The 20,012-nt window shown below is 41.0% G+C and overlaps 1 protein-coding gene across 1 annotated transcript in view; it reads right to left on the reverse strand.

The window, feature by feature from the left end:
* The window catches only part of LOC144673104 (uncharacterized), a 158,975-nt gene that overhangs the window by 52,733 nt on the left and 86,230 nt on the right, over window positions 1–20,012 (reverse strand). Inside the window, exons 78-102 of the mRNA XM_078535093.1 lie at window positions 19,888–19,944; window positions 18,126–18,188; window positions 17,781–17,837; window positions 17,160–17,219; window positions 16,429–16,485; window positions 14,957–15,298; window positions 14,667–14,729; window positions 14,322–14,378; window positions 13,701–13,760; window positions 12,971–13,027; window positions 11,499–11,840; window positions 11,209–11,271; window positions 10,864–10,923; window positions 10,243–10,302; window positions 9,512–9,568; window positions 7,405–7,464; window positions 6,784–6,843; window positions 6,053–6,109; window positions 4,581–4,922; window positions 4,291–4,350; window positions 3,947–4,006; window positions 2,407–2,466; window positions 1,676–1,732; window positions 610–669; window positions 265–324 (exon numbers count right to left, since the gene is read on the reverse strand). Coding sequence (XP_078391219.1) covers window positions 265–324; window positions 610–669; window positions 1,676–1,732; window positions 2,407–2,466; window positions 3,947–4,006; window positions 4,291–4,350; window positions 4,581–4,922; window positions 6,053–6,109; window positions 6,784–6,843; window positions 7,405–7,464; window positions 9,512–9,568; window positions 10,243–10,302; window positions 10,864–10,923; window positions 11,209–11,271; window positions 11,499–11,840; window positions 12,971–13,027; window positions 13,701–13,760; window positions 14,322–14,378; window positions 14,667–14,729; window positions 14,957–15,298; window positions 16,429–16,485; window positions 17,160–17,219; window positions 17,781–17,837; window positions 18,126–18,188; window positions 19,888–19,944 — 2,331 coding nt within the window. The remainder of the gene's footprint in view (window positions 1–264; window positions 325–609; window positions 670–1,675; window positions 1,733–2,406; window positions 2,467–3,946; window positions 4,007–4,290; window positions 4,351–4,580; window positions 4,923–6,052; window positions 6,110–6,783; window positions 6,844–7,404; window positions 7,465–9,511; window positions 9,569–10,242; window positions 10,303–10,863; window positions 10,924–11,208; window positions 11,272–11,498; window positions 11,841–12,970; window positions 13,028–13,700; window positions 13,761–14,321; window positions 14,379–14,666; window positions 14,730–14,956; window positions 15,299–16,428; window positions 16,486–17,159; window positions 17,220–17,780; window positions 17,838–18,125; window positions 18,189–19,887; window positions 19,945–20,012) is intronic.

The following is a 20,012-nucleotide window of genomic DNA, read 5'->3' on the forward strand; positions in this document are numbered from 1 at the left end:
CTCCAATGTAGAGAAAACCGCATTGGGAGCAACGAATGCAGTAGAGTAAATTGAGGGAAGTGTAAGTGAAACGCTGCTTCACTTGAAAGGAGTGTTTGGGCCCTTGGACGGCGAGAAGGGGGAAAGCAAAGGGTCAGGTGTTGCACCTTCTGTGGGAAATACACAGCAGGTGTTGCCAGACCTGCTCAATTTTTCGAGTTCTAGCGTTTTATTTCACTTCATTCATGTTCTTGCTGCTGTTTATCAAAAGAAGCCTTTACTTACCCGGTGTGGAGCCTGTAGTGGACCCAGTTGTAACTGGTGTCACTATTGTAGTCAACCCTTCTGAGGAACAAGAAGAATAATGAAAGCAACTGCACCACAATGTAAATACCATAGCTTTCCTATATATTGTGGGCATAAAACCAACACACTGATCTTGCTACAAAAGTGAAGTTAACAAAACTAAATGATGATTCAGATCTGAGTACATTTTCAACCATTTACATCGAAAAGGCAGCGTGTACAAGACTGAATGAATGGACGGAGATTCCTTGAAAGCTGCAAAAGGGAAAAGCATCCCAGTGTGAATAGACTTGCTGGTGAATAGTGAAAGGAGACGTCACTTACCTGCTGTAGTAGTTTTCTCAATCACAGGTGTGGTAGTTGTTTCCTGTTTTGTTGTTGACACTGCTGACAAGAAAATAACTTTCAAAATCACCGAATTCCAATTCCAAATCCTACAGTATTGAGAATGTTACAACTGGGATACATTATTGATATTATGGCACAAATCTTGAGGAAATTGGTAAGTACAGCTACTCATTAGGTATCATGATTGCTTTATCTGCTTTATGTTATTAAACAAGAATGATTTAACATGAAGGTATTATGAACTGGAAAATATCTTTCTCACTTACCCGAAGTGGAGGTTGTACTAGTGGTTGTTGTGCTCACTGGGAGAAGTTGTCACAACAACGTTTTTGTAATTGTGAAAATGCCATTGTCTGCAGATTGAGAATACTGAACTTTTCAAATAATCCCTTCCCAAGGAATTGGTTTTGGGTCTAAAGGACTGAACTGATGGACCTGCATGGCCTGTACGAAGGTTGATCAAGGCGCAGTTGTAAGAGTAATTGAAATGAGAACTGGGATCCAGTATCACAAACCTGAGAAAAAGGTCATCCTCTCCCAAGACAACATGTTGAGCAGGAAGGTGACAATTACTCAAAACAAGCTCTGCTGGGCAGGAGATGTCATTTGTATCCCTGACACCAGACTCCAATAGCAACTACTCTACCTGGAACTAGGTCACAGCAGGAGACTCCCAGGAGGGCAGTGGAAACACTTCCAGGATGTCCTCAAAGCTTACTCTAGAGTTCAGACCTCCCTGTTGATCCATGGGAGGCCCTGGCTTCTGACTGAACAAAATGGAGACATTGCATTTGGGAAGACATCAAGAGATTCCTCGCAGAGACAAACTCGAGTCAGCGGAATGAGCACACACACCTCCAAACAAGTCATCTACACGACCCTCCAAACACCATCTGCTCTGCATGTGGCAGAACCTGCAGATCCTGCATTGGATTAACTGCTATGGTAGAATTCCTCAAACCGGAATGGAAGCAAGTTGTCCTCGAACCCAAGGGATTGTCTAACAGGCAAGAGGGAGATATTGAAAGAAAGCATCACTTACCAGTTGGAGAACTGGCTCTAGACACTGTTGTTGTTACGGTTGATGGAGTTGTCACTTCTGAAGGAAAAGGAAAACATTGAAAACCACTGCACTTTGACTGCAAATTCAGCAGCATTAATAGACTTCCAGCATTCGGTTATTTAATTGACAATAAGGCATAAAGAATGAGGAAAGTATTGACAACAGCGACTGACTACCTCAACTAATTTCAAGTACAAAAGACCAAATTAAACAGGAGAAAGACAAATCAATATTTGCATATTTGGTTCTGTTTCAAAAATATTCTTTAAAGTTACAGGTGAAAGAATAAAATGGAAGAATATGAACAATCTCAGCATTCTAAGCAGAACATCATTTGATAAGATATGAATTTGAAACTACTGGACATTGAAAAAGATGCTGCCTATCACCATCAACGTGCAATGGACATTTTCCATATTATGTAAATTTCAGGCCGTTAGTTAAGAAAAGGTTCTGTAAACGTTGGTGAGCAAGTTAATTCCATGAGAGAACGGTGCATACAGAAACATGGATAAAACATATTTCCTCATGTGCACATTCTGATCGAGCTTCGTCTGAACGTGTCAGTTATCACCCAGTTCACTCTGGAAGTTCTGGACTAAATATTGACAAGTGTGAAGTAATGGACTTCCACTGTCTGGAAAATGTTGAAACAAGACGGCTCGTGTCACTGGTTTTGCTACTGTATATCGAAAGAAACTATCACTCACCCGGTGTGGAGCCGGGAGTGGAGCTGGTTGCAGTTGAAATCACTCTTGTCGTGGTCACTTCTGAAGGACAAGAAACATAATCAAACCCACTGCAATACAACATAAAGGCAATTCGTGTTCCACTGTAAGATTTATTTTATTGGCTTTGCTGCAAATATGTTGTTTAAAATAGTACATCTGGATTCAGATGTCTCCAAATATTCAATCACTTCCACCCACATCAGGTCCACATAACTGAATGGACTGACATTGCCTAAAAGGTGAATTTGAGAACGGTGCACTGGTGTGAACGCTCATGCACACAAGAGTTCCCCTCAGCCATGGCCCCTGATCTACCTTCTTTCAACGAGTAAAAATATCATCCATTTCCCTTTGGAAAGTAAGGCCACAGTATCTACCCATGGTGAAGTGATGAACTTCTAGTGTGTGCTGAAAGAAGATCACCACTTTCACTCGAGTAAAAGTAAAATATTGTGAATGCTCGAAATCTGTGACTAAAGCAGAAAGTGCTGGAAAAAAAATACAAAAATAGCTGGAAAAACTAAGCAGGTCTGACAGCATCTGCGGAGAGGAACACAGTTAACGTTTCGAGTCCGTATGACTCTTCATCAGAACTAAGAAATATAGAAATGAGGTGGAATATAAGCTGGTTGAGGGGGGTGGGACAGGTAGAGCTGGACAGAGGGCCAGTGATAGGTGGAGGCAATGAAGAGATTGCCAAAGATGTCATAGACAAAAGGATAAAGGGGTGTTGACGGAAGTGATATTAGCTGAGGAATGTGCTAATGATGACATTAACGGTAGAAAACAGGATGAGCCAGTGACACATAGTCCTAGAGAGGGTGGGGTGGGGGGGAAGGGATCGAAATTGGCTAAAAGGTAGAGATAAAAAATGGATGGAAATACATTTAAAAAGAAAGGAAATAGGTGTGAAAAGAAAAATATATTACAAAGAAATATATATATATAAAAAATTATAAATTATTGGAAAAAGGGGAATCAGAAAGGGGGTGGGGATGGAGGAGAGAGTTCATGATCTAAAGTTGTTGAAATCAATATTAAGTCCAGAAGGATGTAAAGTGCCTAGTCGGAAGATAAGGTGCTGTCCTCCAGTTTGCGTTGAGCTTCAATGGAACATTGCAGCAGGCCAAGTACAGACACGTAGGCATGAGAGCCTGGTGATGTGTTGAAATGGCAAGCGACAGGGAGGTCTGGGTCATGCTTGGGGACAGACCAAAGGTATTCCGCAAAGCAGTCATCTAGTCTGCGTTTGGTCTCTCCAATGTAGAGGAAACCGCATTGGGAGCAACGAATGCAGTAGAGTAAATTGAGGGAAGTGTAAGTGAAACGCTGCTTCACTTGAAAGGAGTGATTGGGCCCTTGGACGGCGAGAAGGTGGAAAGCAAAGGTCAGGTGTTGTACCTTCTGTGGGAAATACACAGCAGGTGTTGCCAGACCTGCTCAATTTTTCGAGTTCTAGCGTTTTATTTCACTTCATTCATGGTCTTGCTGCTGTTTATCACAAGAAGCCTTTACTTACCCGGTCTGGAGCCAGTAGTGGACCCAGTTGTAGTTGGTGTCACTATTGTAGTCAACCCTTCTGAGGAACAAGAAGAATAATGAAAGCCACTGCACCACAATGTAAATAACAAAGCTTCCAATATATTGTGGGCATAAAACCAACACACTGATCTTGCTACAAAAGTGAAGTTAACAAAACTAAATGATGATTCAGATCTGAGTAAATTTTTAACCGTTTACATCGAAAAGGCAGCGCGTACAAGACTGAATGAATGGATGGAGATTCCTTGAAAGCTGCAAAAGAGAAAAGCATCCCTGTGTGAACAGACTTGCTGGTGAATATTGAAAGGAGACATCGCTTACCTGCTGTAGTAGTTTTCTCAATCACAGGTGTGGTAGTTGTTTCCTGTTTTGTTGTTGACACTGCTGACAAGAAAATAACTTTCAAAATCACCAAATTCCAATTCCAAATCCTACAGTATTGAGAATTTTACTACTGGGATACATTATTGATATTAAGGCACAAATCTTGAAGAAATTGGTAAGTACAGCTACTCATTAGGTATCATGATTGCTTTATCTGCTTTATGTTATTAAACAAGAATGATTTAACATGAAGGTATTATGAACTGGCAAATATCTTTCTCACTTACCCGAAGTGGAGGTTGCACTGGTGCTTGTTGTGCTCACTGGTGACACTGGCTCACAGCAAATGCGAACTTGGTAGTCAAAACAAAATCTTTTCTCCTCCATAGCACTTTTAGAGACCTCACAGTTGAGCCCTTTGTCTTTGTCGCATGTCACATTGTCTGGTGACTCGCTTATTGGTCTCTCAGGCTGATCAACAAATTGACACTGAATGTTAGTGATTACTTCAGAAGGGAAAGAACAGTATTCATTATCTTTGGGGTTAAGCAATTCAAAATCGCCTGGGCTGTCCTCAGAAGGTGTATGTTCATTAATCCAGGGTGTCCATTTGCCATGGCAGACGACCTCTGTAAGAGAAAAGGAGAAATGTAGGAGAAGATGAGACACTCAAAAATGGGGATCATAAATGTCAAAGCAGTAAGTCAGCATCTGAAAATGCTTCAAATGCATTATTTCGTGATAATGCTCTGAAACATTAATGATATCAACACCAGAGCAAAGGCAAATCTTTTCACAATGTTTGGCAATGATTCCAATAGAATTGAAAATTATTCAGCCTGCGAGCAGCTTGAAGTGGAAATTATACAGTTTAGTATCAGGGTGGAAAATCTTAATGAAAATGTGTGTGAGAATATTTAGCAACTAAAGGAGACAGATGTGGGGAGGAGTGTCCAAATTTGCAGTTAAAACTCTTAAAACATTCATTCTGTAATTCCTCCGATGGGGAAAAACTCTTCTGGGAGAACTAATCACAACAGCGTTTTTGTAATTGTGAAAATGCCATTGTCTGCAGATTGAGAATACTGAACTTTTCAAATAATCCCTTCCCAAGGAATTGGTTTTGGGTCTAAAGGACTGAACTGATGGACCTGCATGGCCTGTACGAATGTTGATCAAGGCGCAGTTGTAAGAGTAATTGAAATGAGAATTGGGATCCAGTATCACAAACCTGAGAAAAAGGTCATCCTCTCCCAAGACAACATGTTGAGAAGGAAGGTGACAATTACTCAAAACAAGCTCTGCTGGGCAGGAGATGTCATTTGTATCCCTGACACCAGACTCCAATAGCAACTACTCTACCTGGAACTAGGTCACAGCAGGAGACTCCCAGGAGGGCAGTGGAAACACATCCGGGATGTCCTCAAAGCTTACCCTTGAGTTCAGACCTCCCTCTCGATCCATGGGAGGCCCTGGCTTCTGACTGTCCAAAATGGAGACATTGCATTTGGGAAGACATCAAGAGATTCCTCGCAGAGACAAACTCGAGTCAGCGGAATGAGCACACACACCTCCAAACAAGTCATCTACACGACCCTCCAAACACCATCTGCTCTGCATGTGCCAGAACCTGCAGATCCTGCATTGGACTTAACTGCTATAGTAGAAATCCTCAAACCGGAATGGAAGCAAGTTATCCTCGAACCCAAGGGATTGTCTAACAGGCAAGAGGGAGATATTGAAAGAAAGCATCACTTACCAGTTGTAGAACTGGCTCTAGGCACTGTTGTTGTTACGGTTGATGGAGTTGTCACTTCTGAAGGAAAAGGAAAACATTGAAAACCGCTGCACTCTGACTGCAAATTCAGTAGCATTAATAGACTTCCAGCATTCGGTTATTTAATTGACAATAAGGCATAAAGAATGAGGAAAGTATTGACAACAGCGACTGACTACCTCAACAAACTTCAAGTACAAAAGACCAAATTAAACAGGAGAAAGACAAATCAATATTTGCATATTTGGTTCTGTTTCAAAAATATTCTTTAAAGTTACAGGTGAAAGAATAAAATGGAAGAATATGAACAATCTCAGCATTCTAAGCGGAACATCATTTGATAAGATATGAATTTGAAACTACTGGACATTGAAAAAGATGCTGCCTATCACCATCAACGTGCAATGGACATTTTCCATATTATGTAAATTTCAGGCCGTTAGTTAAGAAAAGGTTCTGTAAACATTGGTGAGCAAGTTAATTCCATGAGAGAACGGTGCATACAGAAACATGGATAAAACATATTTCCTCATGTGCACATTCTGATCGAGCTTCGTCTGAACGTGTCAGTTATCACCCAGTTCACTCTGGAAGTTCTGGACTAAATATTGACAAGTGTGAAGTAATGGACTTCCACTGTCTGGAAGTTGTTGAAACAAGACGGCTCGTGTCACTGGTTTTGCTACTGTATATCGAAAGAAACTATCACTCACCCGGTGTGGAGCCGGGAGTGGAGCTGGTTGCAGTTGATATCACTCTTGTCGTGGTCACTTCTGAAGGACAAGAAACATAATCAAACCCACTGCAATACAACATAAAGGCTAATCGTGTTCCACTGTAAGATTTATTTTATTGGCTTTGCTGCAAACATGATGTTTAAAATAGTACATCTGGATTCAGATGTCTCCAAATATTCAATCACTTCCACCCACATCAGGTCCACATGACTGAATGGACTGACATTGCCTAAAAGGTGAATATGTGAACAGTGCACTGGTGTGAACACTCATGCACACAAGAGTTCCCCTCAGCCATGGCCCCTAATCTACCTTCTTTCAAGGAGTAAAAATATCATCCATTTCCCTTTGGAAAGTAAGGCCACAGTATCTACCCATGGTGAAGTGATGAACTTCTAGTGTGTGCTGAAAGAAGATCACCACTTTCACTCGAGTAAAAGCAAAATATTGTGAATGCTCGAAATCTGAGACTAAAGCAGAAAGTGCTGGAAATATTCAGCAGGTGCTGCCAGACCTGCTCAATTTTTCCAGCACTATCTTTTTATTTCACTTCTTTCCTGGTCTTGCTGCTGTTTATCAAAAGAAGCCTTTACTTACCCAGTCTGGAGCCAGTGGTGGACCCAGTTGTAGTTGGTGTCACTGTTGTAGTCAACCCTTCTGAGGAACAAGAAGAATAATGAAAGCCACTGCACCACAATGTAAATACCATAGCTTTCCTATATATTGTGGGCATAAAACCAACACACTGATCTTGCTACAAAAGTGAAGTTAACAAAACTAAATGATGATTCAGATCTGAGTACATTTTCAACCATTTACATCCAAAAGGCAGCGTGTACAAGACTGAATGAATGGATGGAGATTCTTTGAAAGCTGCAAAAGGGAAAAGCATCCCAGTGTGAACAGACTTGCTGGTGAATAGTGAAAGGAGACATCGCTTACCTGCTGTAGTAGTTTTCTCAGTCACAGGTGTGGTAGTTGTTTCCTGTTTTGTTGTTGACACTGCTGACAAGAAAATAACTTTCAAAATCACCGAATTCCAATTCCAAATCCTACAGTATTGAGAATGTTACGACTGGGATACATTATTGATATTAAGACACAAATCTTGAGGAAATTGCTAAGTACAGCTACTCACTAGGTATCATGATTGCTTTATCTGCTTTATGTTATTAAACAAGTATGATTTAACATGAAGATATTATGAACTGCCAAATATCTTTCTCACTTACCCGAAGTGGAGGTTGCACTGGTGCTTGTTGTGCTCACTGGTGACACTGGCTCACAGCAAATGCGAACTTGGTAGTCAAAACAAAATCTTTTCTCCTCCATAGCACTTTTAGAGACCTCACAGTTGAGCCCTTTGTCTTTGTCGCATGTCACATTGTCTGGTGACTCGCTTATTGGTCTCTCAGGCTGATCAACAAATTGACACTGAATGTTAGTGATTACTTCAGAAGGGAAAGAACAGTATTCATTATCTTTGGGGTTAAGCAATTCAAAATCGCCTGGGCTGTCCTCAGAAGGTGTATGTTCATTAATCCAGGGTGTCCATTTGCCATGGCAGACGACCTCTGTAAGAGAAAAGGAGAAATGTAGGAGAAGATGAGACACTCAAAAATGGGGATCATAAATGTCAAAGCAGTAAGTCAGCATCTGAAAATGCTTCAAATGCATTATTTCGTGATAATGCTCTGAAACATTAATGATATCAACACCAGAGCAAAGGCAAATCTTTTCACAACGTTTGGCAATGATTCCAATAGAATTGAAAATTATTCAGCCTGCGAGCAGCTTGAAGTGGAAATTATACAGTTTCGTATCAGGGGGGAAAATCTTAATGAAAATGTGTGTGAGAATATTTAGCAACTAAAGGAGACAGATGTGGGGAGGAGTGTCCAAATTTGCAGTTAAAACTCTTAAAACATTCATTCTGTAATTCCTCCGATGGGGAAAAACTCTTCTGGGAGAACTAATCACAACAGCGTTTTTGTAATTGTGAAAATGCCATTGTCTGCAGATTGAGAATACTGAACTTTTCAAATAATCCCTTCCCAATGAAGTGGTTTTGGGTCTAAAGGACTGAACTGATGGACCTGCATGGCCTGTACGAATGTTGATCAAGGCGCAGTTGTAAGAGTAATTGAAATGAGAATTGGGATCCAGTATCACAAACCTGAGAAAAAGGTCATCCTCTCCCAAGACAACATGTTGAGAAGGAAGGTGACAATTACTCAAAACAAGCTCTGCTGGGCAGGAGATGTCATTTGTATCCCTGACACCAGACTCCAATAGCAACTACTCTACCTGGAACTAGGTCACAGCAGGAGACTCCCAGGAGGGCAGTGGAAACACTTCCGGGATGTCCTCAACGCTTACCCTTGAGTTCAGACCTCCCTCTCGATCCATGGGAGGCCCTGGCCTCTGACTGTCCAAAATGGAGACATTGCATTTGGGAAGACATCAAGAGATTCCTCGCAGAGACAAACTCGAGTCAGCGGAATGAGCACACACACCTCCAAACAAGTCATCTACACGACCCTCCAAACACCATCTGCTCTGCATGTGCCAGAACCTGCAGATCCTGCATTGGACTTAACTGCTATGGTAGAGTTCCTCAAACCGGAATGGAAGCAAGTTATCCTCGAACCCAAGGGATTGTCTAACAGGCAAGAGGGAGATATTGAAAGAAAGCATCACTTACCAGTTGTAGAACTGGCTCTAGGCACTGTTGTTGTTACGGTTGATGGAGTTGTCACTTCTGAAGGAAAAGGAAAACATTGAAAACCGCTGCACTCTGACTGCAAATTCAGTAGCATTAATAGACTTCCAGCATTCGGTTATTTAATTGACAATAAGGCATAAAGAATGAGGAAAGTATTGACAACAGCGACTGACTACCTCAACAAACTTCAAGTACAAAAGACCAAATTAAACAGGAGAAAGACAAATCAATATTTGCATATTTGGTTCTGTTTCAAAAATATTCTTTAAAGTTACAGGTGAAAGAATAAAATGGAAGAATATGAACAATCTCAGCATTCTAAGCGGAACATCATTTGATAAGATATGAATTTGAAACTACTGGACATTGAAAAAGATGCTGCCTATCACCATCAACGTGCAATGGACATTTTCCATATTATGTAAATTTCAGGCCGTTAGTTAAGAAAAGGTTCTGTAAACATTGGTGAGCAAGTTAATTCCATGAGAGAACGGTGCATACAGAAACATGGATAAAACATATTTCCTCATGTGCACATTCTGATCGAGCTTCGTCTGAACGTGTCAGTTATCACCCAGTTCACTCTGGAAGTTCTGGACTAAATATTGACAAGTGTGAAGTAATGGACTTCCACTGTCTGGAAGTTGTTGAAACAAGACGGCTCGTGTCACTGGTTTTGCTACTGTATATCGAAAGAAACTATCACTCACCCGGTGTGGAGCCGGGAGTGGAGCTGGTTGCAGTTGATATCACTCTTGTCGTGGTCACTTCTGAAGGACAAGAAACATAATCAAACCCACTGCAATACAACATAAAGGCTAATCGTGTTCCACTGTAAGATTTATTTTATTGGCTTTGCTGCAAACATGATGTTTAAAATAGTACATCTGGATTCAGATGTCTCCAAATATTCAATCACTTCCACCCACATCAGGTCCACATGACTGAATGGACTGACATTGCCTAAAAGGTGAATATGTGAACAGTGCACTGGTGTGAACACTCATGCACACAAGAGTTCCCCTCAGCCATGGCCCCTAATCTACCTTCTTTCAAGGAGTAAAAATATCATCCATTTCCCTTTGGAAAGTAAGGCCACAGTATCTACCCATGGTGAAGTGATGAACTTCTAGTGTGTGCTGAAAGAAGATCACCACTTTCACTCGAGTAAAAGCAAAATATTGTGAATGCTCGAAATCTGAGACTAAAGCAGAAAGTGCTGGAAATATTCAGCAGGTGCTGCCAGACCTGCTCAATTTTTCCAGCACTATCTTTTTATTTCACTTCTTTCCTGGTCTTGCTGCTGTTTATCAAAAGAAGCCTTTACTTACCCGGTCTGGAGCCAGTGGTGGACCCAGTTGTAGTTGGTGTCACTGTTGTAGTCAACCCTTCTGAGGAACAAGAAGAATAATGAAAGCCACTGCACCACAATGTAAATACCATAGCTTTCCTATATATTGTGGGCATAAAACCAACACACTGATCTTGCTACAAAAGTGAAGTTAACAAAACTAAATGATGATTCAGATCTGAGTACATTTTCAACCATTTACATCCAAAAGGCAGCGTGTACAAGACTGAATGAATGGATGGAGATTCTTTGAAAGCTGCAAAAGGGAAAAGCATCCCAGTGTGAACAGACTTGCTGGTGAATAGTGAAAGGAGACATCGCTTACCTGCTGTAGTAGTTTTCTCAGTCACAGGTGTGGTAGTTGTTTCCTGTTTTGTTGTTGACACTGCTGACAAGAAAATAACTTTCAAAATCACCGAATTCCAATTCCAAATCCTACAGTATTGAGAATGTTACGACTGGGATACATTATTGATATTAAGACACAAATCTTGAGGAAATTGCTAAGTACAGCTACTCACTAGGTATCATGATTGCTTTATCTGCTTTATGTTATTAAACAAGTATGATTTAACATGAAGATATTATGAACTGCCAAATATCTTTCTCACTTACCCGAAGTGGAGGTTGCACTGGTGCTTGTTGTGCTCACTGGTGACACTGGCTCACAGCAAATGCGAACTTGGTAGTCAAAACAAAATCTTTTCTCCTCCATAGCACTTTTAGAGACCTCACAGTTGAGCCCTTTGTCTTTGTCGCATGTCACATTGTCTGGTGACTCGCTTATTGGTCTCTCAGGCTGATCAACAAATTGACACTGAATGTTAGTGATTACTTCAGAAGGGAAAGAACAGTATTCATTATCTTTGGGGTTAAGCAATTCAAAATCGCCTGGGCTGTCCTCAGAAGGTGTATGTTCATTAATCCAGGGTGTCCATTTGCCATGGCAGACGACCTCTGTAAGAGAAAAGGAGAAATGTAGGAGAAGATGAGACACTCAAAAATGGGGATCATAAATGTCAAAGCAGTAAGTCAGCATCTGAAAATGCTTCAAATGCATTATTTCGTGATAATGCTCTGAAACATTAATGATATCAACACCAGAGCAAAGGCAAATCTTTTCACAACGTTTGGCAATGATTCCAATAGAATTGAAAATTATTCAGCCTGCGAGCAGCTTGAAGTGGAAATTATACAGTTTCGTATCAGGGGGGAAAATCTTAATGAAAATGTGTGTGAGAATATTTAGCAACTAAAGGAGACAGATGTGGGGAGGAGTGTCCAAATTTGCAGTTAAAACTCTTAAAACATTCATTCTGTAATTCCTCCGATGGGGAAAAACTCTTCTGGGAGAACTAATCACAACAGCGTTTTTGTAATTGTGAAAATGCCATTGTCTGCAGATTGAGAATACTGAACTTTTCAAATAATCCCTTCCCAATGAAGTGGTTTTGGGTCTAAAGGACTGAACTGATGGACCTGCATGGCCTGTACGAATGTTGATCAAGGCGCAGTTGTAAGAGTAATTGAAATGAGAATTGGGATCCAGTATCACAAACCTGAGAAAAAGGTCATCCTCTCCCAAGACAACATGTTGAGAAGGAAGGTGACAATTACTCAAAACAAGCTCTGCTGGGCAGGAGATGTCATTTGTATCCCTGACACCAGACTCCAATAGCAACTACTCTACCTGGAACTAGGTCACAGCAGGAGACTCCCAGGAGGGCAGTGGAAACACTTCCGGGATGTCCTCAACGCTTACCCTTGAGTTCAGACCTCCCTCTCGATCCATGGGAGGCCCTGGCCTCTGACTGTCCAAAATGGAGACATTGCATTTGGGAAGACATCAAGAGATTCCTCGCAGAGACAAACTCGAGTCAGCGGAATGAGCACACACACCTCCAAACAAGTCATCTACACGACCCTCCAAACACCATCTGCTCTGCATGTGCCAGAACCTGCAGATCCTGCATTGGACTTAACTGCTATGGTAGAGTTCCTCAAACCGGAATGGAAGCAAGTTATCCTCGAACCCAAGGGATTGTCTAACAGGCAAGAGGGAGATATTGAAAGAAAGCATCACTTACCAGTTGTAGAACTGGCTCTAGACACTGTTGTTGTTACAGTTGATGGAGTTGTCACTTCTGAAGGAAAAGGAAAACATTGAAAACCGCTGCACTCTGACTGCAAATTCAGCAGCATTAATAGACTTCCAGCATTCGGTTATTTAATTGACAATAAGGCATAAAGAATGAGGAAAGTATTGACAACAGCGACTGACTACCTCAACAAACTTCAAGTACAAAAGACCAAATTAAACAGGAGAAAGACAAATCAATATTTGCATATTTGGTTCTGTTTCAAAAATATTCTTTAAAGTTACAGGTGAAAGAATAAAATGGAAGAATATGAACAATCTCAGCATTCTAAGCGGAACATCATTGATAAGATATGAATTTGAAACTACTGGACATTGAAAAAGATGCTGCCTATCACCATCAACGTGCAATGGACATTTTCCATATTATGTAAATTTCAGGCCGTTAGTTAAGAAAAGGTTCTGTAAACATTGGTGAGCAAGTTAATTCCATGAGAGAACGGTGCATACAGAAACATGGATAAAACATATTTCCTCATGTGCACATTCTGATCGAGCTTCGTCTGAACGTGTCAGTTATCACCCAGTTCACTCTGGAAGTTCTGGACTAAATATTGACAAGTGTGAAGTAATGGACTTCCACTGTCTGGAAGTTGTTGAAACAAGACGGCTCGTGTCACTGGTTTTGCTACTGTATATCGAAAGAAACTATCACTCACCCGGTGTGGAGCCGGGAGTGGAGCTGGTTGCAGTTGATATCACTCTTGTCGTGGTCACTTCTGAGGGACAAGAAACATAATCAAACCCACTGCAATACAACATAAAGGCTAATCGTGTTCCACTGTAAGATTTATTTTATTGGCTTTGCTGCAAACATGATGTGTAAAATAGTACTTCTGGATTCCGATGTCTCCATATATTCAATCACTTCCACCCACATCAGGTCCACATGACTGAATGGACTGACATTGCCTAAAAGGTGAATTTGTGAACAGTGCACTGGTGTGAACACTCATGCACACAAGAGTTCCCCTCAGCCATGGCCTCTAATCTACCTTCTTTCGAGGAGTAAAAATATCATCCATTTCCCTTTGGAAAGTAAGGCCACAGTATCTACCCATGGTGAAGTGATGAACTTCTAGTGTGTGCTGAAAGAAGATCACCACTTTCACTCCAGTAAAAGCAAAATATTGTGAATGCTCGAAATCTGAGACTAAAGCAGAAAGTGCTGGAAATATTCAGCAGGTGCTGCCAGACCTGCTCAATTTTTCCAGCACTATCTTTTTATTTCACTTCTTTCCTGGTCTTGCTGCTGTTTATCAAAAGAAGCCTTTACTTACCCTGTCTGGAGCCAGTGGTGGACCCAGTTGTAGTTGGTGTCACTGTTGATGTCAACCCTTCTGAGGAACAAGAAGAATAATGAAAGCCACTGCACCGCAATGTAAATACCATAGCTTTCCTATATATTGTGGGCATAAAACCAACACACTGATCTTGCTACAAAAGTGAAGTTAACAAAACTAAATGATGATTCAGATCTGAGTACATTTTCAACCATTTACATCCAAAAGGCAGCGTGTACAAGACTGAATGAATGGATGGAGATTCTTTGAAAGCTGCAAAAGGGAAAAGCATCCCAGTGTGAACAGACTTGCTGGTGAATAATGAAAGGAGACATCGCTTACCTGCTGTAGTAGTTTTCTCAGTCACAGGTGTGGTAGTTGTTTCCTGTTTTGTTGTTGACACTGCTGACAAGAAAATAACTTTCAAAATCACCGAATTCCAATTCCAAATCCTACAGTATTGAGAATGTTACGACTGGGATACATTATTGGTATTAAGGCACAAATCTTGAGGAAATTGCTAAGTACAGCTACTCACTAGGTATCATGATTGCTTTATCTGCTTTATGTTATTAAACAAGTATGATTTAACATGAAGATATTATGAACTGCCAAATATCTTTCTCACTTACCCGAAGTGGAGGTTGCACTGGTGCTTGTTGTGCTCACTGGTGACACTGGCTCACAGCAAATGCGAACTTGGTAGTCAAAACAAAATCTTTTCTCCTCCATAGCACTTTTAGAGACCTCACAGTTGAGCCCTTTGTCTTTGTCGCATGTCACATTGTCTGGTGACTCGCTTATTGGTCTCTCAGGCTGATCAACAAATTGACACTGAATGTTAGTGATTACTTCAGAAGGGAAAGAACAGTATTCATTATCTTTGGGGTTAAGCAATTCAAAATCGCCTGGGCTGTCCTCAGAAGGTGTATGTTCATTAATCCAGGGTGTCCATTTGCCATGGCAGACGACCTCTGTAAGAGAAAAGGAGAAATGTAGGAGAAGATGAGACACTCAAAAATGGGGATCATAAATGTCAAAGCAGTAAGTCAGCATCTGAAAATGCTTCAAATGCATTATTTCATGATAATGCTCTGAAACATTAATGATATCAACACCAGAGCAAAGGCAAATCTTTTCACAACGTTTGGCAATGATTCCAATAGAATTGAAAATTATTCAGCCTGCGAGCAGCTTGAAGTGGAAATTATACAGTTTCGTATCAGGGTGGAAAATCTTAATGAAAATGTGTGTGAGAATATTTAGCAACTAAAGGAGACAGATGTGGGGAGGAGTGTCCAAATTTGCAGTTAAAACTCTTAAAACATTCATTCTGTAATTCCTCCGATGGGGAAAAACTCTTCTGGGAGAACTAATCACAACAGCGTTTTTGTAATTGTGAAAATGCCATTGTCTGCAGATTGAGAATACTGAACTTTTCAAATAATCCCTTCCCAAGGAATTGGTTTTGGGTCTAAAGGACTGAACTGATGGACCTGCATGGCCTGTACGAATGTTGATCAAGGCGCAGTTGTAAGAGTAATTGAAATGAGAATTGGGATCCAGTATCACAAACCTGAGAAAAAGGTCATCCTCTCCCAAGACAACATGTTGAGAAGGAAGGTGACAATTACTCAAAACAAGCTCTGCTGGGCAGGAGATGTCATTTGTATCCCTGACACCAGACTCCAATAGCAACTACTCTACCTGGAACTAGGTCACAGCAGGAGACTCCCAGGAGGGCAGTGGAAACACATCCGGGATGTCCTCAAAGCTTACCCTTGAGTTCAGACCTCCCTCTCGATCCATGGGAGGCCCTGGCTTCTGACTGTCCAAAATGGAGACATTGCATTTGGGAAGACATCAAGAGATTCCTCGCAGAGACAAACTCGAGTCAGCGGAATGAGCACACACACCTCCAAACAAGTCATCTACACGACCCTCCAAACACCATCTGCTCTGCATGTGCCAGAACCTGCAGATCCTGCATTGGACTTAACTGCTATAGTAGAAATCCTCAAACCGGAATGGAAGCAAGTTATCCTCGAACCCAAGGGATTGTCTAACAGGCAAGAGGGAGATATTGAAAGAAAGCATCACTTACCAGTTGTAGAACTGGCTCTAGGCACTGTTGTTGTTACGGTTGATGGAGTTGTCACTTCTGAAGGAAAAGGAAAACATTGAAAACCGCTGCACTCTGACTGCAAATTCAGTAGCATTAATAGACTTCCAGCATTCGGTTATTTAATTGACAATAAGGCATAAAGAATGAGGAAAGTATTGACAACAGCGACTGACTACCTCAACAAACTTCAAGTACAAAAGACCAAATTAAACAGGAGAAAGACAAATCAATATTTGCATATTTGGTTCTGTTTCAAAAATATTCTTTAAAGTTACAGGTGAAAGAATAAAATGGAAGAATATGAACAATCTCAGCATTCTAAGCGGAACATCATTTGATAAGATATGAATTTGAAACTACTGGACATTGAAAAAGATGCTGCCTATCACCATCAACGTGCAATGGACATTTTCCATATTATGTAAATTTCAGGCCGTTAGTTAAGAAAAGGTTCTGTAAACATTGGTGAGCAAGTTAATTCCATGAGAGAACGGTGCATACAGAAACATGGATAAAACATATTTCCTCATGTGCACATTCTGATCGAGCTTCGTCTGAATGTGTCAGTTATCACCCAGTTCACTCTGGAAGTTCTGGACTAAATATTGACAAGTGTGAAGTAATGGACTTCCACTGTCTGGAAGTTGTTGAAACAAGACGGCTCGTGTCACTGGTTTTGCTACTGTATATCGAAAGAAACTATCACTCACCCGGTGTGGAGCCGGGAGTGGAGCTGGTTGCAGTTGATATCACTCTTGTCGTGGTCACTTCTGAAGGACAAGAAACATAATCAAACCCACTGCAATACAACATAAAGGCTAATCGTGTTCCACTGTAAGATTTATTTTATTGGCTTTGCTGCAAACATGATGTTTAAAATAGTACATCTGGATTCAGATGTCTCCAAATATTCAATCACTTCCACCCACATCAGGTCCACATGACTGAATGGACTGACATTGCCTAAAAGGTGAATATGTGAACAGTGCACTGGTGTGAACACTCATGCACACAAGAGCTCCCCTCAGCCATGGCCCCTAATCTACCTTCTTTCAAGGAGTAAAAATATCATCCATTTCCCTTTGGAAAGTAAGGCCACAGTATCTACCCATGGTGAAGTGATGAACTTCTAGTGTGTGCCTGAAGAAGATCACCACTTTCACTCGAGTAAAAGCAAAATATTGTGAATGCTCGAAATCTGAGACTAAAGCAGATAGTGTTGGAAATATTCAGCAGGTGCTGCCAGACCTGCTCAATTTTTCCAGCACTATCTTTTTATTTCACTTCTTTCCTGGTCTTGCTGCTGTTTATCAAAAGAAGCCTTTACTTACCCGGTCTGGAGCCAGTGGTGGACCCAGTTGTAGTTGGTGTCACTGTTGTAGTCAACCCTTCTGAGGAACAAGAAGAATAATGAAAGCCACTGCACCACAATGTAAATACCATAGCTTTCCTATATATTGTGGGCATAAAACCAACACACTGATCTTGCTACAAAAGTGAAGTTAACAAAACTAAATGATGATTCAGATCTGAGTACATTTTCAACCATTTACATCCAAAAGGCAGCGTGTACAAGACTGAATGAATGGATGGAGATTCTTTGAAAGCTGCAAAAGGGAAAAGCATCCCAGTGTGAACAGACTTGCTGGTGAATAGTGAAAGGAGACATCGCTTACCTGCTGTAGTAGTTTTCTCAGTCACAGGTGTGGTAGTTGTTTCCTGTTTTGTTGTTGACACTGCTGACAAGAAAATAACTTTCAAAATCACCGAATTCCAATTCCAAATCCTACAGTATTGAGAATGTTACGACTGGGATACATTATTGATATTAAGACACAAATCTTGAGGAAATTGCTAAGTACAGCTACTCACTAGGTATCATGATTGCTTTATCTGCTTTATGTTATTAAAAAAGTATGATTTAACATGAAGATATTATGAACTGCCAAATATCTTTCTCACTTACCCGAAGTGGAGGTTGCACTGGTGCTTGTTGTGCTCACTGGTGACACTGGCTCACAGCAAATGCGAACTTGGTAGTCAAAACAAAATCTTTTCTCCTCCATAGCACTTTTAGAGACCTCACAGTTGAGCCCTTTGTCTTTGTCGCATGTCACATTGTCTGGTGACTCGCTTATTGGTCTCTCAGGCTGATCAACAAATTGACACTGAATGTTAGTGATTACTTCAGAAGGGAAAGAACAGTATTCATTATCTTTGGGGTTAAGCAATTCAAAATCGCCTGGGCTGTCCTCAGAAGGTGTATGTTCATTAATCCAGGGTGTCCATTTGCCATGGCAGACGACCTCTGTAAGAGAAAAGGAGAAATGTAGGAGAAGATGAGACACTCAAAAATGGGGATCATAAATGTCAAAGCAGTAAGTCAGAATGTGAAAATGCATCAAATGCATTATTTCATGATAATGCTCTGAAACATTAATGATATCAACACCAGAGCAAAGGCAAATCTTTTCACAATATTTGGCAATGATTCCAATAGAATTGAAAATTATTCAGCCTGCGAGCAGCTTGAAGTGGAAATTATACAGTTTCGTATCAGGGTGGAAAATCTTAATGAAAATGTGTGTGAGAATATTTAGCAACTAAAGGAGACAGATGTGGGGAGGAGTGTCCAAATTTGCAGTTAAAACTCTTAAAACATTCATTCTGTAATTCCTCCGATGGGGAAAAACTCTTCTGGGAGAACTAATCACAACAGCGTTTTTGTAATTGTGAAAATGCCATTGTCTGCAGATTGAGAATACTGAACTTTTCAAATAATCCCTTCCCAATGAAGTGGTTTTGGGTCTAAAGGACTGAACTGATGGACCTGCATGGCCTGTACGAATGTTGATCAAGGCGCAGTTGTAAGAGTAATTGAAATGAGAATTGGGATCCAGTATCACAAACCTGAGAAAAAGGTCATCCTCTCCCAAGACAACATGTTGAGAAGGAAGGTGACAATTACTCAAAACAAGCTCTGCTGGGCAGGAGATGTCATTTGTATCCCTGACACCAGACTCCAATAGCAACTACTCTACCTGGAACTAGGTCACAGCAGGAGACTCCCAGGAGGGCAGTGGAAACACTTCCGGGATGTCCTCAACGCTTACCCTTGAGTTCAGACCTCCCTCTCGATCCATGGGAGGCCCTGGCCTCTGACTGTCCAAAATGGAGACATTGCATTTGGGAAGACATCAAGAGATTCCTCGCAGAGACAAACTCGAGTCAGCGGAATGAGCACACACACCTCCAAACAAGTCATCTACACGACCCTCCAAACACCATCTGCTCTGCATGTGCCAGAACCTGCAGATCCTGCATTGGACTTAACTGCTATGGTAGAGTTCCTCAAACCGGAATGGAAGCAAGTTATCCTCGAACCCAAGGGATTGTCTAACAGGCAAGAGGGAGATATTGAAAGAAAGCATCACTTACCAGTTGTAGAACTGGCTCTAGACACTGTTGTTGTTACAGTTGATGGAGTTGTCACTTCTGAAGGAAAAGGAAAACATTGAAAACCGCTGCACTCTGACTGCAAATTCAGCAGCATTAATAGACTT

Source organism: Cetorhinus maximus, unplaced genomic scaffold (genome assembly GCF_964194155.1).
Source record: "Cetorhinus maximus unplaced genomic scaffold, sCetMax3.hap1.1 HAP1_SCAFFOLD_271, whole genome shotgun sequence".
Classification (NCBI taxonomy): domain Eukaryota; kingdom Metazoa; phylum Chordata; class Chondrichthyes; order Lamniformes; family Cetorhinidae; genus Cetorhinus; species Cetorhinus maximus.